We start from the raw sequence: 16,776 nt of genomic DNA on the forward strand, positions 1-16,776 counted from the left end.
CTATGTCCATTTTCCAGCTGTTTGCCAGTAAGATCAGCCTCTGCTGACAGGGAGGCATTCCCTTGCCTCTGCTGACCTGGAGGCATTCCCTCCTTGTCCTGAATCTTGGCCTTTGCATCTTCTATAGTGTGTGAGGGTTCCGCCTGGAGCAAGGCGGTCTTCCCTATGAGGGAAGGGAATGCATATTCCATTGCATTTCCCAGAATTTTGGAGAACTTGCAGTTGGAAAGGCTGGAAACTTCCTCTGACTCCTTCAGTGAATGGCTGAGGAAAGAAAACCAAGCTAGGAGAAGATTTGCTACAGTGCATGTCCTTGGCAGAACTGTGTACATGCTTTTTGAACATGGGTAGTTGTAAATCCAAAAGATACATGTGATGGGAATTGATGAGGTGGGGATATTGGAGTCTAGACCTAGTCTTTAGGTGAAGCCTTTAATCCACTTGTTAAATTTTTATCATTCCTCTTTGGCTTGTGCGGGGTCTTTCTTTTAAAGGGGTCATTTGCATCTGCATTCAAAGTAGTAGTGATGGAACCCTAGGCTGACCAGGATACTGCCTGAGTGCATTCTGCCAAGTGAAGGGCAGGCCAGCATAATGCCAGAATCCTTACACGCCCCACAAACTATGTCTTTGGGTGTTTTGCTCACATGTATGTATGTGCCCGGTGCTTGTGAAGGCCAGAAGAGGGCGTTGCATCTCCTAGGACTGGAGTTAGATGGTTGTGAGCCACCACCATGTGGGTACTGAATAGCAAACCCAGATCCTGTGTTAGAACAGCCAGTGTTCTTAACCTCTGAGCCATCTCTTCAGCCCCTTTAGTGGCATATTTGAAAATTTAGGAACAGGAAAAGCTCATGAGGAAATGAAAGATCAGTTTATTTTGTAAAATGTATGTGGTAATCAAATAAATAAAATGGGAAAATATTTTATGCACAAGGTTTTATGTGTTCAAACATATTAGGAATGTATGTTGTATATCAGTACACAGCTGGTTGGAAAGGGTTGCTGGGACAGTGGGCAAGCCAGGATGTAGGTTCATAAGTATATGAAACTCTTAAAGAATAAACAAAAATATTATTAAAATATTAGTTATTTAGGGGATGAAGAGATGACTATGTGGCTCTTCTTCCAGAAAACCTGGTTTGATTCCCAGCATACACATGGCAGCTCACAGCAGTCTGTAACTCCAGTTCCAGGGCATCTGGCCTCCTTAGATACACTAACATGCAGGCAAAATACCTGCATGCACATAAAATAAAAATAAAATAATAATTATTAAAAATATTAGTTATTAGAAGTGGAAAAAGATGTGGTGGAAGTTGTTGCTGAGAAAGACTAACCTACTCGAGGTCACACATGTAGTAAGTGGCGAACAGATTCTTTATGAGTGGGTTAATATTATTGGAACATACTTAAACTCTCAGAAGAAGTTTCTTCTTCATTTTTAGTCCTTCATATACTGACCTGAGTGTTCCTAAGGTTAGAGACCCAAAGGATTGCTTTATTAAACTTCCACTGTGGCTGGGTGGTGGTGATGGTGGTGGTGGTGGTGGTGGTGGTGGTGGTGCATGCCCTTAATCTGGGAGGCAGAGGCAGGTGGATCTCTGTGAGTTCAAGGCCAGCCTAATCTATAGAGCTAGTTCCAGGATAGCCAGGGCTACACAGAGAAACCCTGTCTCAAAAAACCAAAACAAACCAAAACAAAACAAAAAAACCAAAAAAACTTCCACTGAAATTTCCTGGCTTCTGTGCAATTGAAATGTATGCCTCAAGCATTTAGCAATGTGGTTTATTTACAGAATTGCCTTCCGGTTCACATGTATTGGGCCTGAGCTTTGGTGTTCCATTTTCTGTCAGAAGTTGTTTATTTCTAACCCATTTTAGTTTCCTGTTGCTTTATGATTGGTGTTATGACCACAACAAGAACTCCAGGAAATCTGTCATACACGCTGCAGCCAGATTGAGACCCTGTCAATTAAAAAAAAACCAAAACAACAAACTAGACATTATTATACAGCTATATTAGGAAATAAATTAGAGTTGAGCATTGGCTATATTAGGTAGGAACTTAGATTTAGAAATGTCACTCAGAGCCAGATTTTTTGTGAACAGTTCTTTAGCGTATTGGATTGCTAGTTCCATATCTTGGGCAGTGACTTAATCTCGATTAGCCTCAGTTACAGCATCTACACAATGGGGCCTATAATGCTTTATGTGCGGCATTATTGGCAGGAGTAAATGAACTAATATGAGTAAAGCAAGCAGGCCAGGTCTGCATTTGTGTAGATTCCACGTGCTGATTGCTGCTACCCATCATAACTTGTTAAAAATATCCATCAGGAGAAATTGTTTGCTTTTGCTTTTCCTTTCCTTTCTTTTTTGTGTGTTTTAAAAGACAGGGTCTTATCTAGCTTAAGCTAGCCTCTAGTTTGCTGTGTAACTGAGGATGACCTTGAACTCATACTCCTTTTGTGTACACCTAACTGCTAGGATTGCAGACATGCCTTACCACAGGTGGCATTATGTGCTGCTCAGTTTCTTTTCATTAAAAATAACTAAGTGATGTGGGGTGCCCTTCTGTATGCTGTGAATACGTTTTATTACCATTGGTTAATAAAGAAGCAAAATCCCCCAAAATGGATTATGGATATTTGTCTTTGTTTAGGGGATTTGGTTACAAATTGTTATTGGTCATAGTCAATCTCTTTCTAAAGAAGAAAGGGAGTACAATATAGCAATGATTGGGAAAAGGGATGATGGTGATGATTTTGTTTTTTTGAGACATGTTTTTTTCTGTGTAGCTTTGGAGTCTGTCCTAGAACTTGCTTTATAGACCAGGCTGGCCTTGAACTCACATAGATCGGCCTGTCTCTGCCTCCTAAGTGCTGGGATTAAAGGTGTACACCACTACCGCCTGGCCAGGGTAGATAATTGTGATGGGAAAAAAAGGTAGGTTATGAAATCTACTTTAATCAAAAAAAGCCAACTATTAATTTTACATTGGTATAGATTTAGTTTATTGATACAAATTTAAAGTTAATTTGTTATACTGTATATATATTTCTACACTTGTTTAAGGCATTGTGTTTATACACCTCAATTAAAAATGAAATGTATAATTAAAAGTACAGATTAATAGTCGTCTAATAGACTTATAATCATGTTAGTTAGGTTTTCTAGGTATACAAAATATATTTCAGATAGGCAATCTTCAAACACTTCAAAGACCTACAGAATGTGCATTTAAATGTTTTAAAAACTTAGACTTTCTCAATAGTGAGACATGTCTGCTTCTGGCAGCACCAATCTACTTCAAAGAAGATGATGGGCATCAAAGAAAACTCCATATGGAGTTTATTATCTTTGTGGCAAAAGTTAGCTACTGAGCCAAAAAAAAAAAAAAAATGCCCTCGCCTCAACTGTTGACAGTATGCTGTCCAAGTGGGACAAGCAGGACACAAAAGAAAGGACTGCCAAACTTTGCCAAGACAAGGTAGGACAGCCAGTTAAAAAAAAATCCTGCTTCACAGATAAGTCTGTCAGCTATGGTAGGCCTGTAGGCTAAAGATGGATGCCCCCAGTGTTACAGGGGAACTTTGGGTGACTGTCTAAGCAGTCTGATGTCCCTGACATTAGGTATCATTTCACCATTCTGGGGTCTTTGATATAGTTGGAACACTAGATAGTTACAGTCTTCTTTAGTTATGATAACAGATAAGTTAGATATAAAACTTTAGATTCACAAAGATAAGATAGATGATAGAGTATCTACTTTTGCCAAATACAAATAGACTAAATATTATAACTATACTTCTTGCTTGACTCGTGTTTTGTTATATGTAATTTTACAGTGTTAAAGTTAAAACCTTTGTTTTTAATTAGTCGGAAAGGGGGAGATGATGTGGAATGCCCTTCTGTAAGTTGTTTTATTACCATTAGTTAATAAAGAAACTGTTTTGGTCAACGGCCAGGTAAAATAGAGGCAGGCAAGAAATCCAAACAGATATGGAGAGAAGAAAGGAAGAGCCTTTGTAGAAGTAATATACCAGAACATTACCGGTAAGCCACAGATATGTGGTGATAGGCAGATTAATAATAAAAATTAATCAATTTAATTGTGAGAACCAGTCAGTAATATGCCTGAGCCATTGGCCGAATAATCATAGTTAATATTAAGCCTCTGAGCATTTATTTGGGAACTGGCAGCCAGGAGAGAAACCTCCATTTACAAATAGTCACAGGTCTTAAGCAGTTAGTGTGTATCAGGTACCATGCTGGATGTTTTGTATGTATTTCATTATTATTATTATTATTGTTTTGGTTTTTCGAGACAGGGTTTCTCTGTATTGCTTTGGAGGCTGTCCTGGAACTCACTTTGTAGACCAGGCTGGCTTCGAACTCACAGAAATCTGCCTGCCTCTGCCTCCCAAGTGCTGGGATTAAAGGTGTGTGCCACCAATGCCCGACTGTGTATTTCATTTTTAAATGATGCTTATCTTTCTCATTGATAAGGAAAGGGTGAATTACCCCAGTCATATATTTGCATCCACATCAGACTCAATGTAGGTCACTTTACACAGCAGTCCTGATGTATGTGCAAATGTCCTCATCCCTAGCATGGAAGTCCTTGAATGAAAACAAGGATAGCAATCAATAAGTATTATTTTTTGTGTCCCTATTATTTATCTAGTAGTCACCATGCCAAGTGTTTTACCTACCTCCTCATTATTCCCAACTTGAAGAAATAAGTACCAGTTCCATTTTACAGAAGAGAAGATGGAGATTCAGAAATTCTTATTTAGTCAGTGGTTGTGCTGGGATTGGATTTTATGCCTGCTCTTGTTTATTCTGTTATGCAGTATCAACATTTTAGCAGTTGTTTTTTAAACGAGATATGATTTTCAAAGATAGCTTTCCCAGACACTTGATACTAATTGTTCTTAATTTTTAGATAAGTAATAACCAGATTCTTGGCAGAAACTTGTAGTGTGATATTTGTTGGCTAGGACCGTGTTCTGTCTCAGAGGAAGCAATAGCATCCTTGTATGGTCAAAGACCTCAGGAGTGTGTATAACTTGTGTTAACTCAATGGATGTTGGTATTTCCTAGTTCTCGACCGTGGAAGACCTCAAACCTCAATCATGCTTCATACTCAAATTAAAGCACATTCTAATTGGTAATCAGTGCATAAGGAACCAAAGAAAATTTTAATTAAATGCTGCCGTGTAAATTTTCTAGTCATTTTATGCCTATTAAAATGTTTTTCTTACTTAAAGCCCCCTTGTAGAACTCTGCCCTTCCTCTTCAAACTTTATCAAGATTTTGTGCTTTTGCTCGTCTAAGGGCTTAATTAGCATCATCACAGATTTAGGCTGCTGCACATTTGCTTAACAGGCATTTAGATGCACTGAATGAACTCCACAGACTGGGTGGGTCCCTTAAGGGGACCCTTATGTCTCTGAGCCTCAGTTTCTTCACCCTGTGAAATGAGGGTAATAGTTCTTCCTGAGGCTGTTGAGGTGGCTTAGAGATAATGTATGTAAGCTGACAAATTCATGGTTCAGTTAGAGGAATTGCTTGGTAGTTGATACGAATTAGTTTTAGAAGTTGCTGTGGTTTTTCTTTTACTGAGGTCTTTTTTTGTCTTATTCTTTTTAGTGGCTGTTTCTGAGGCTTCTCTTACATCATGGCCTTGGGAGTAAGGTGCTTCCGCCTGCTGCATCCCATCTTTTGCAGTTACCATGCTACTTTGACCAGACCTATTTCAGAAATTTCCATGAAGCCTGTTCATGTACAACAACATGACCACAGGCAATACTTAGCCTACCCAGCCGTGCCAGTTCGCCAGTTTGCAACCAAGAAAGCCAAAGGTAGGTGACCTCCTTCCCCCACCTCAGTCCTTCCTTACATTTGCAGAGATCTCAGAGATGTATGGGGTCCTTCCCGGGATGCCTCAGACATTCATACACCAACTCTGTTGGAACCCAGAGTGTGTTTTATTGTTATTATACCTCATTTGTTTTCTTGGTGGCTCAGAAAATGCCTCATTTATTTGATTGAGATGCAGAACTAGAGGTAAAAGTATCAAGCCTACTGGAGTGCTTGTGGCAGGGATCAGCATATACTTGTCCTTTAGGAAGATTCAGATTGGGGGTATAATTAAAGCCAGAAGGGTTTTGGGTGTCAGGGCATTAAAGCCACGGGCTTAGATGGATGATCTTAATGACTTATGTCATCCAAGAATGAGATTTTGATGTACCGCAGGTCTTAGCTTAAATGCCACTCCCTCTGGGATGCCTTCTTTGGCCTGAGACTGGGTCAGGTCCCCTGTTACATGTACTCATATACACTGTTATTTTACTTTTGACACACTTAGAACTGCACTAATTAATTAATCAGTTGTAAAATTGATTATTGTTTGTTAGCTGCCTGCCATATTGGATCTGATGAAGATCAGTTTCTTCTTTGTTGTTTAGCACTCTCCAGGGCTGTATGTATATTGTGTATTTTCAGAACCTTGGTTGGATGAATGACTGGATGACAGAGTGCTCTGGCAGACCTGCAGTTTGCAGTGGGTCAGGTGATTTACTGCCAAGGGTAGTGCTAGGATGTCCTGCTGAGTATTTACCCTTGGACCTTCCTTTTCTGCTTTTTCACAGATCTGCTTTTGTTGAAAGGAGGAATAGCATGCTGCTAAAAGAAAATAAATGCTTAGAAGTTTTATCTTGTTAAGTTAATGTTTGATTTGTATGTTATTTTTAAAATTTTCTAATCTAATTCTTACCATTATCCATTAAAAACAATTATAATTTTCCAGTGAAGAAACCCTTCCAGTTATCTAATGAATACAGATTTGAACATGTTACAAATACCTTCGCCAGAGTGTGTGTGTGTGTGTGTGTGTGTATCCTCCTCCAGGTAGAGGGAGAACAGGAAACCTGGGGGTTCTGATACCATGGCATCACAGTCTTTTAGATGCTCAGTATGGTCTGCAAGCAGTATCTTCATCTGTTTTCATTCTCTTAAATTCCTTGGAGTCTTTCTGCAATAGGAATACTATCCCGTGTTTGTGCTACAGGGGGTAACCTGTAAATGTGGTCATTTTCAGTTCTTTTCTTTGTGCTTTGTATCTTTTTCAAGAATTCTTTTCTATCCCAAGGTAATTTATTTCTGAATGATGTGTGAATTAATAATTTTAACTATAAAGCTGGTTGTGGTGGCTCACACCTGTAATCCTAGTGCTTGAGAAACTGAGGATTATTGACAATTGGAGGTGATCCTGGGCCACATAGTGAATTCCAAGGCACCCTGGTCTGCAAGGTGAGACTTTATCTCAAAAAGCAAACTAAAGCTCAGTTTAGGTTTCTTTTTCATATGGATTGTAAGCTGTGTGGCCAGCACTTTGTCATCCAGTTGGTGCTAATTGCTGTGTTGTACGTCACACCTCCTTATCAATTCCTGTGTGTGTCCATTACACCTCCTTATCAACTCTGTGTGTGTGTTCATCACACCTCCTTATCAACTCCTGTGTGTGTCCATCACACCTCCTTATCAACTCCTGTGTGTGTGTGTCCATCACACCTCCTTATCAATTCCTGTGTGTGTCCATCACACCTCCTTATCAACTCCTGTGTGTGTGTCCATCACACCTCCTTATCAACTCCTGTGTGTGTCCATCACACCTCCTTATCACTCCTATGTGTGTGTCCATCACACCTCCTTATCAACTCCTGTGTGTGTCACACCTCCTTATCAACTCTGTGTGTGTTCATCACACCTCCTTATCAATTCCTGTGTGTGTCCATTACACCTCCTTATCAACTCTGTGTGTGTGTTCATCACACCTCCTTATAAACTCCTGTGTGTGTCCATCACACCTCCTTATCAACTCCTGTGTGTGTCCATCACACCTCCTTATCAACTCCTGTGTGTGTGTGTCCATCACACCTCCTTATCAACTCCTGTGTGTGTGTCCATCACACCTCCTTATCAACTCCTGTGTGTGTGTCCATCACACCTCCTTATCAACTCCTGTGTGTGTCCATCACACCTCCTTATCACTCCTATGTGTGTGTCCATCACACCTCCTTATCAACTCTGTGTGTGTGTTCAACACACCTCCTTATCAATTCCTGTGTGTGTCCATTACACCTCCTTATAAACTCCTGTGTGTGTCCATCACACCTCCTTATCAACTCCTGTGTGTGTCCATCACACCTCCTTATCAACTCCTGTGTGTGTGTGTCCATCACACCTCCTTATCAACTCCTGTGTGTGTCACACCTCCTTACCAACTCCTGTGTGTGTGTTCATCACACCTCCTTATCAACTCCTGTGTGTGTCCATCACACCTCCTTATCAGCTCCTGTGTGTGTCACACCTCCTTATCAACTCCTGTGTGTGTGTCCATCACACCTCCTTATCAACTCCTGTGTGTGTGTCCATCACACCTCCTTATCAACTCCTGTGTGTCCATCACATCTCCTTAACAACTCCTGTGTGTGTGTCCATCACACCTCCTTATCAACTCTGTGTGTGTGTTCATCACACCTCCTTATCAATTCCTGTGTGTGTCCATTACACCTCCTTATCAACTCTGTGTGTGTGTTCATCACACCTCCTTATAAACTCCTGTGTGTGTCCATCACACCTCCTTATCAACTCCTGTGTGTGTCCATCACACCTCCTTATCAACTCCTGTGTGTGTGTGTCCATCACACCTCCTTATCAACTCCTGTGTGTGTGTCCATCACACCTCCTTATCAACTCCTGTGTGTGTGTCCATCACACCTCCTTATCAACTCCTGTGTGTGTCCATCACACCTCCTTATCACTCCTATGTGTGTGTCCATCACACCTCCTTATCAACTCTGTGTGTGTGTTCATCACACCTCCTTATCAATTCCTGTGTGTGTCCATTACACCTCCTTATAAACTCCTGTGTGTGTCCATCACACCTCCTTATCAACTCCTGTGTGTGTCCATCACACCTCCTTATCAACTCCTGTGTGTGTGTCCATCACACCTCCTTATCAACTCCTGTGTGTGTCACACCTCCTTACCAACTCCTGTGTGTGTGTTCATCACACCTCCTTATCAGCTCCTGTGTGTGTCACACCTCCTTATCAGCTCCTGTGTGTGTCACACCTCCTTATCAACTCCTGTGTGTGTGTCCATCACACCTCCTTATCAACTCCTGTGTGTGTCCATCACACCTCCTTATCAACTCCTGTGTGTGTGTCCATCACACCTCCTTATCAACTCCTGTGTGTGTCCATCACACCTCCTTATAAACTCCTGTGTGTGTCCATCACATCTCCTTATCAACTCCTGTGTGTGTCACACCTCCTTACCAACTCCTGTGTGTGTGTTCATCACACCTCCTTATAAACTCCTGTGTGTGTCCATCACACCTCCTTATCAGCTCCTGTGTGTGTCACACCTCCTTATCAACTCCTGTGTGTGTGTCCATCACACCTCCTTATCAACTCCTGTGTGTGTCCATCACACCTCCTTATCAACTCCTGTGTGTGTCCATCACACCTCCTTATCAACTCCTGTGTGTGTGTCCATCACACCTCCTTATCAACTCCTGTGTGTGTGTCCATCACACCTCCTTATCAACTCCTGTGTGTGTCCATCACACCTCCTTATCAACTCCTGTGTGTGTCCATCACACCTCCTTATCAACTCCTGTGTGTGTGTCCATCACACCTCCTTATCAACTCCTGTGTGTGTGTCCATCACACCTCCTTATCAACTCCTGTGTGTGTCCATCACATCTCCTTAACAACTCCTGTGTTGTACCTCGCACCTCCTTATCAACTCCTTGTATGCCACACTTCCTTACTAGTTTTGTTGAACTGCTGTTTCCGAACTAAGTTGCCCTTAATTCCAGAATCAGTCATAAAGTTTTGTGTGCACTGCTGCAGAGTTTTACCTGTTACACACATTTTTTTCTTGCTTTTTCTCTGTTTTATGAGAAATTTATAGTCACAAGCCAACAATATCTAGAAAATGATATTAATATTGCATATTTTTATGATATAATCATTTATTTTGAGGTATAGTAAATACAGAAAAGTATATACCTACATTGTTAGTGGTTGGCTCAGCAGAGTTTTAGAAAGTGCATACAACCATGTATCTATCTCCCAGATCAAAAAATAAAATGTATGGGGCTAGAGACTGGCTGCTTTTCCAGACATCTGGGGTTTGATCCCCAGCAACCACATGGTGACTCACAACTGTCTGTAACTACAATTCCAGTGGACTCAAGACCTTCTTCTCTTTTCCCTGGGCACTAAGCCCACATGTGGTGCACAGACATACATGCAGGTGGACATTTATACACATATACACATAAAATAATAAAAATAAAATTAAAAGACATAAAATGTAGCATGCCATGGTGTCATTTGGGAGTCAAAGGCAGAAGGTTGCTACAGGTTTAAGGCTGGCCTGGGCTGTGTAACAAATTCCACACCAACCACACTTACATATTGATACACTGTTTCAAAACAGCAACCACAAAATAACAAGCAGATAAAAACAGAAACAAAAGTTATACAAAAAGAAAGTAAAAGAAGAAATCATCACATATGTTTTAGAAGCTTCCCAGGAGATCAGCCTTAACACCTTAGATTTGTTTCATGTTGTACCTGCAACAGTTGCTGTGTGCTTTGATTTCTCAAATAGTTTCCCGTGTGCTACTGCTGCAGTTTATGTATCTGTCCTATAGTAGCACCTGGGCCACTTGTAATTTGGAGTTAAACTATCAGTGTCATTACAATATAAACGTTCTTGTACTTGTGCTTTGGTGCATATGTATGCACATACATTCCCAGTCCTCCTGTACTCTCTTCCATGGCCCTGCCTCAGAACTCTAGTCTAATTTGAGTATGATTGGTGAAAATGAGCATTCCACTTCTTATATGTTGATGTAAAGAATGTTTCCTTTATATTTTTCATAATCTCTTTTAAGTAAATATGTCTAATCCTTGAGCTTTTTAAAAAGGCACTAATAATCAAATGATACACGATGTTTATTGAGGTGATTCTACCTCCTCCTCTTTAGGTTTTGCATTTCAGGGGATTGAACTCAGAGCCTGGCATGTGCTAAGCAAGATCTATACTCTGTGCCAAATCCTCAGTACTCCCCTGCTTTTAATCTATTAGTAGAATAACTCAAATCAATAGCTTTTCTGGTATTAAATCATTTTTGCATTCTTGATAAGAGCCCTGCTTGGTTTTGGTATTTTGTATGTATCTTGCTTGATATATAATCTGTGTATTCATTGCTCGATTTATCAAGCTTGTATATAGGATTAAGTATTAGGCTCTTTAGTCTGAATTTGCATGTTAGGAATCAGGGGAGGGAACAGGAGGAGAGGAAGGAGAGGAAACTGGTCAGTATGTAAAATAAATGAAAAAAAATGTTAATTAAATAAAAAAAAAGACTAGGCAGAATGTAACCCCGAATACTGAAGGACTTAACTCTTTTGCTGCCCTTATTAGGTCTTGTTGTTGTTTATATTAGCCTCGTGGTGAGATGAGTGCATAGGATGTAATAGTTAAAGGGCTACACAGAGAAACCCTGCCTTAAAAACAGGGTTAAACAGATTAAAATTTTTACTGTTTTGATAACTCTTACATGTTCTCTTATTCTTAGCATCTTTCATATCATCATCGTTTTTTTGAGCAGTTTATCAGTGTTAAGCTTTAAAAGTTCTTTTTCTTTTTTTGTTTGTTTGTTTCTCTGGCTGTCCTGGAACTCACACTGTAGACCAGGCTGGTTTTGAACTCACAGAGATCCGCCTGCCTCTTCCTCCTGTCCTGAGTGCTGGGATTAAAGGCGTGTGCCACCTTTGCTAAAAAAAATCTTAATGTTATGAGTCTCTTATTTTGTTGATAATAATATTTATTGTGTTTTCTACTTACTCTTTTTTGAGACACCTCTAGCTAGCCTGGAACTCACTGTGTAGGTCAAGCTGGCCTTGAATTCACAGATGTAGCTTTCTAAGTGATGGGATTAGAAGTTGCCTATACTTGGGATCACATTTTCCATTTACTTAACTTTTTATTTGCTTTGCCTATCAGTTACCAAGAAAGGTGTGTTAAAAATCTCCTGGTGTGATTATAGATTGAACATTTTCCATTTTTTTGATTTTGAGGTTACCTTATGGATATATATTTAAGCCCAGAATTGTTATATATCTTCTGATATTATTTTGAAGTAGCCCTGATTTCTAATAATGCATTGTCTTAAAATGTTTTACTTGCTATTAATATAATAAAACCAGCTTTATTTTCATTAACATTTTTGGGGGGGTATAAAATTTTCCCTATCCATTAATCCTGTCATTTCATATATTTATAATTTTTTTTGTATATTCTATATGATTAAGTTAAAGTATTACTGACAACCTTGAACTTTTAGCTAGTCATTTTGGTTCATTTCTGTTTATCTTATTTGTTGAGTATTTACATTTTAATTTTGTTCTGTACTTTTTTGTGGCTTTCTTAGCTTTTTCTTCCTTTCTATTAAGTTAATCAGGTTTCTTTATTCTGTTTTCATCTCTGCTGATTTGTAAGCTATGTGTGTATACCATCTGTCTTTACTTGGATAGTTAGTTACTCCTAACTTTTTTTTTTAACCTTTTCATAGAAATAAACTACAACTTGCTAATTTTTACAAACTGAAATCACCAGTGTAACTAAGACTCCCCTTACCCCTCAATCAAGAACTGGTATATGTGTGGGGGGGGCATGCCTGTAATCTTAGCCCTCAGGAGGCTGAAGCAGACAGACATACATACATAGCTGGGGATGTAGACCAGTGGTGGGACACTCAGGCCCTGGGCTTGAATATTCTCAGCACATCAGCAGTCCCTTTTCACCCACATCTATGTGCGCCACCCTCTCCCTGTGCCCCTGTCTGGTGCCATGGATTAGTTTTGTCTATTATACTGTTCTAAAAGTGACTTTTTTCTTTTTTTTTTCTTTTTTTTTAACCATAGTATGTTTTGCCTCTTTGTTCAACAGTAATTTTGATACCTTATGGATAAATCTGTTTTTTCTTTCTAGCTTTTAAAATGTTCTGTATGTTTTTGGTTTTCTTTATTTATACTCTGCCCAGACCTGGATTTGCTTCTATTGTCCTGCTTGTAATGAGTTTTTCTGAATTGACATCTTTTATCAGTTTCAAACATTCTAAGCCCTTAGCTTGTTTGCTCAGAAGCGGGGGATGGGGGGAGGTGGGGGGTTTGGGTGGGGAGTGGGGCTTCAAACAGGATAGTGACTTGAACAAACCTTTGGGAGAACTTAACTTTGCTTCTTCTTTGTTGGTTACTTTGGGCAAAATATTTAAATGGCCTGCACCTCAAATTCTCATTTTCCTGCCTCAGAATTATCTTGAATATCAAATGCAACAGCATATTTGAAATTGCATTGCAAATGAGGATGTGAATCACAGATAGCATAGAGTCTTTAATAATGTTTTGTTAAACGTTTAGTGAATAAGCATCATAGTCTGTATTACTCAGATACTATTTATTTTCATCTTTTTTCTCCTTTCCCACCCCCATGTAGAAATACAATACAATACAATGTGTCACATGCACATTTTAGAATGTATGTGAAAAACCCCTGATGGTTTAGACATGAAATCAGATTCCATCCATCCTCCAGCACTGTTGGTTTTCTAACATACAAGCCAGTGTGCTCTTGCGGATAGGATTTAATATCTCTACAGTTCATTTTGTCTAGGTCAGCCAAACAATGCCGAGCATAACCTTGTCTTAGTATGCATTTGAAACTGAATTAATATATTTCATTTCTCTCCATTAGATTTGTGGAGATTGTCTTATGGAAAGTTCATGGGCTTAAAATTAGACAGATTGGGACCAAAATCTTGACCTGACTATTCCCTGACCTGTGACATTAGGCAAGTCACTTTACCTTTTATGTCTTCCATTTTTCTGAAAAATAAGGTATTAATTTACTTCTGGATTCCCTGGTAAATGTAGAGTGCTCTTTTGGGCATGTGACTTCATTTGTATTCCTTAGCAGCCTTGTATCACAGATTGTGTTAGTTCTCTTTTACAAGTAGAGAGCCTAATACTCAAAGATAGAGTAACTTGCCCAAGGTCATATAGCCAGCAGGCACTAGAGCAGGTGTAACCCAGAGTGTCTGATATAAAGCAAGCCTATGCCTTTGCTAATGGCTAAGCCTTCAGCACAGACCTGGGAGCTAGCTGACACTCAGTAGATATGAACATTGTGGAGGGCAGAGATGTTTTTATAAATACTTAACAGTTTGCCTTGTACACAGTAGGCACTTAAAAAAAAGCCAATGCTTATTATTTCTGTGTATGCTTCTATTCTTCTGTTCACTGAATGTTCACTTTTTAGCTAAAGGGAAAGGACAGCCCCAGGCCAGAGTGAATATTAACACAGCCTTGGTTGAGGATATAATCAGCTTGGAAGAGGTGGGTGAAGAAATGAGATCTGTGATGGAAGCACTCAAGGATAATTTCAATAAGACTCTCAACATAAGGACTGCACCAGGTTAGTGGCTAAACCAGTGTTTCAGGGAGTGTTACAGTGGGAAAGAACACGGGGCCATCACCATGTCAGTCCCAGCTTTGACATGACTAATTGATGTTTATGAACAGGTACTTTTCTGTAACCGAGGAGTTTCCTTGTCCAATTCCTGCTGTTTGGCTTTGGGGCTGTAGAATGTACATGGGTTGACTCTATCGTGGTTCTGGAAGAGTGCTGCACGTGTCCACTCCACAACTGTCTCCTGTGGAGTAGTGTTGTGCAGAGCAGTGAGTGGGGCCTGTCATGATCAGTAACTTTGGAATCACACTCTCAAACAGCAGTTTCTTGTGGGCCCTCAGTCTGCATTTTCTATTCTGTCCCATTTGGCAGTTCTTATCCTGCACCGAAGGCCAGATTCTACAGACTTGCCCACCTGAGGCCTTTCTGTGCCCATGAGCTTGACCAGGAAGATTCCGTTTAGGTTAATAGCTTCCTGAAAGTGGCTTTTCTAAGTGGGAAATGTCAGAGCTGTCTAGGAGAACTGTTTGCAGATGTGATGGAGAAGTGGGTTGTCGGCTAATGGTACAAGTGGGCAGGAAAAATACAATTGCTGTTAAATTGGCCTTTTGCAAATTGTCATCATCCTATAGTTAAGCCTGGGACCCCCTCTGAAGGTATATGCAGGAGCTTCAGCCTCGCTCACTCATGTTTTGATTGGGGAGGTTTGTAAGGAAAATAGAAGGTATTTCATGAACTTGCTTGTGGAAAGTACTCACTTCATTATAAAAGTGATCAGAACCACGTTGAGTTCAGAGATGCGATCTGGCGTGAGACTAGAAGGCAGTTCCTGGCATTTGTTAACCTTTGTGCTGGAGTGTTTCTGCCTTTGCTGACAGTAAAGTGTGCCATTCAATCGTTCCCAACTGTTTACTTTAAGCTTGCTTATTATTTTAGGTATGAAACTGATAAAGTACTCTGTCTCCCCTGTGCTTTCTGCCTGTTAACATTCTGCAGCCGAAACCAGAGAGCAGCTTGAGAGAAGCCCAGGGAGAAATGTGATACTTAAAATGAGCCAGCCAGTTCCACTCTTGTTGAACTTAAGAAGACGATGGGCTTGGAAAGAGGGTGGAAGTGTAATTTGTTAACTGTTAACCTCTGAGAAAATGAGGGGCAGGAGTGAGCTTGAGGGAGATTTCCACTGGGGACAGATTGAGGGGAAAGGGTTTGATGCATTATAAGGATCGAGGGATAGGAACCACCACAACTGCCTGTGGTGGGGACTTCTCTGGCAAAGTTTCTTCCAGCTAGTAAGGGAGGCTGAAGTGAGATCCATCTTCAGCAGACCTCCCCTTGGAATCTCCTCTTTCCTTCTTTTCTTTGGGTTGTTTGTGTAATGGTCTGTATAGAATATGAGGCTCTGAAGAAACTGGGTAAAACAACTAAATTAGCCTGTGCTCTCTGCTAGACAGGCTCTTCCACATCATCTCTCACTGCTACCTGGACCAGCAACACATTCCTCTTCCTTCTGTCCTGTGTCTGTCTCAGAGATAGCCAACTTCTGTCAGCACTCGTCTGAGATGCAGGCTTGTTCTTTCCTTCCTGCCTCCCCTTTGTCCTTCAGCTATCCGTTTGTTTGCCTACCACAGTGGTACTGAGCACTTTGTGCCTCTTACTTTAATACATGGATGTGGAGAGGGAAGATCTGGTTCCCAATGTCCAGGAACTTAGAACCTCATATGAAAGGGCAGACAAGTAAACCAATGTGTATAAAACCATGTAACAGCAGAGCGGTGAAGACACAGCTTTGGAGATCGTCATGCCTGGACTTGGATTTAAGTTCTATTGTTAAGAGCTGTTGTGATGTTGGGCAAATCATTCTGTTTACCTCAGTTTCCTCATCTGTAAAATGGTAACAGTAGTCATCATCTTAAGATAATGAAAGCAACTAATATTAAAAAGCGTTAGTGCTGGAGCTTTGCTCATAGGACATATTCAGTAACTTAAGGCTGCCATTATCATTGTTGAAATCCGCTTAGGAGGCTTGAGGGCTTGTAAGAAGGGTCTGTAATACAGCTGAGGAGTCAGACAAGCTTCCTGACATTAGATACCACTATATCGAGAATTTAAAGAAGGAACAAGAATTATCGCAGTAAAGAAGTATATTTCTACTATATGGTTTCCTACATAGTGAGTTTCAGGCCTGTCAAAGCTAAAAAAAAAAAAATAAATAAA

At 40.2% G+C, this 16,776-nt stretch overlaps 2 protein-coding genes across 5 annotated transcripts in view; one reads left to right on the top strand and one right to left on the bottom strand.

Annotated features, from left to right (window-relative positions):
* Dennd1a (DENN domain containing 1A) overlaps positions 1-16,776 on the bottom strand; it is a 1,920,886-nt gene that overhangs the window by 386,355 nt on the left and 1,517,755 nt on the right.
* The window catches only part of Mrrf (mitochondrial ribosome recycling factor), a 57,796-nt gene that overhangs the window by 1,053 nt on the left and 39,967 nt on the right, over positions 1-16,776 (top strand). For 2 of the 4 annotated variants that reach the window (XM_027423595.2, XM_027423593.2), the window contains exons 2-3: positions 5,659-5,870; positions 14,413-14,568. In XM_027423595.2, the coding sequence (XP_027279396.1) occupies positions 5,687-5,870; positions 14,413-14,568 (340 nt within the window). In that variant the 5' untranslated portion in view covers positions 5,659-5,686. Of the gene's footprint in view, positions 1-5,658; positions 5,871-13,848; positions 13,946-14,412; positions 14,569-16,776 lie in introns of those variants that run through there. The other 2 variants (XM_035447006.1, XM_027423596.2) reach the window with 2 other exon arrangements.

The sequence above is a fragment of the Cricetulus griseus genome, chromosome 6 (genome assembly GCF_003668045.3).
Source record: "Cricetulus griseus strain 17A/GY chromosome 6, alternate assembly CriGri-PICRH-1.0, whole genome shotgun sequence".
NCBI classification, from domain to species: Eukaryota; Metazoa; Chordata; class Mammalia; order Rodentia; family Cricetidae; genus Cricetulus; species Cricetulus griseus.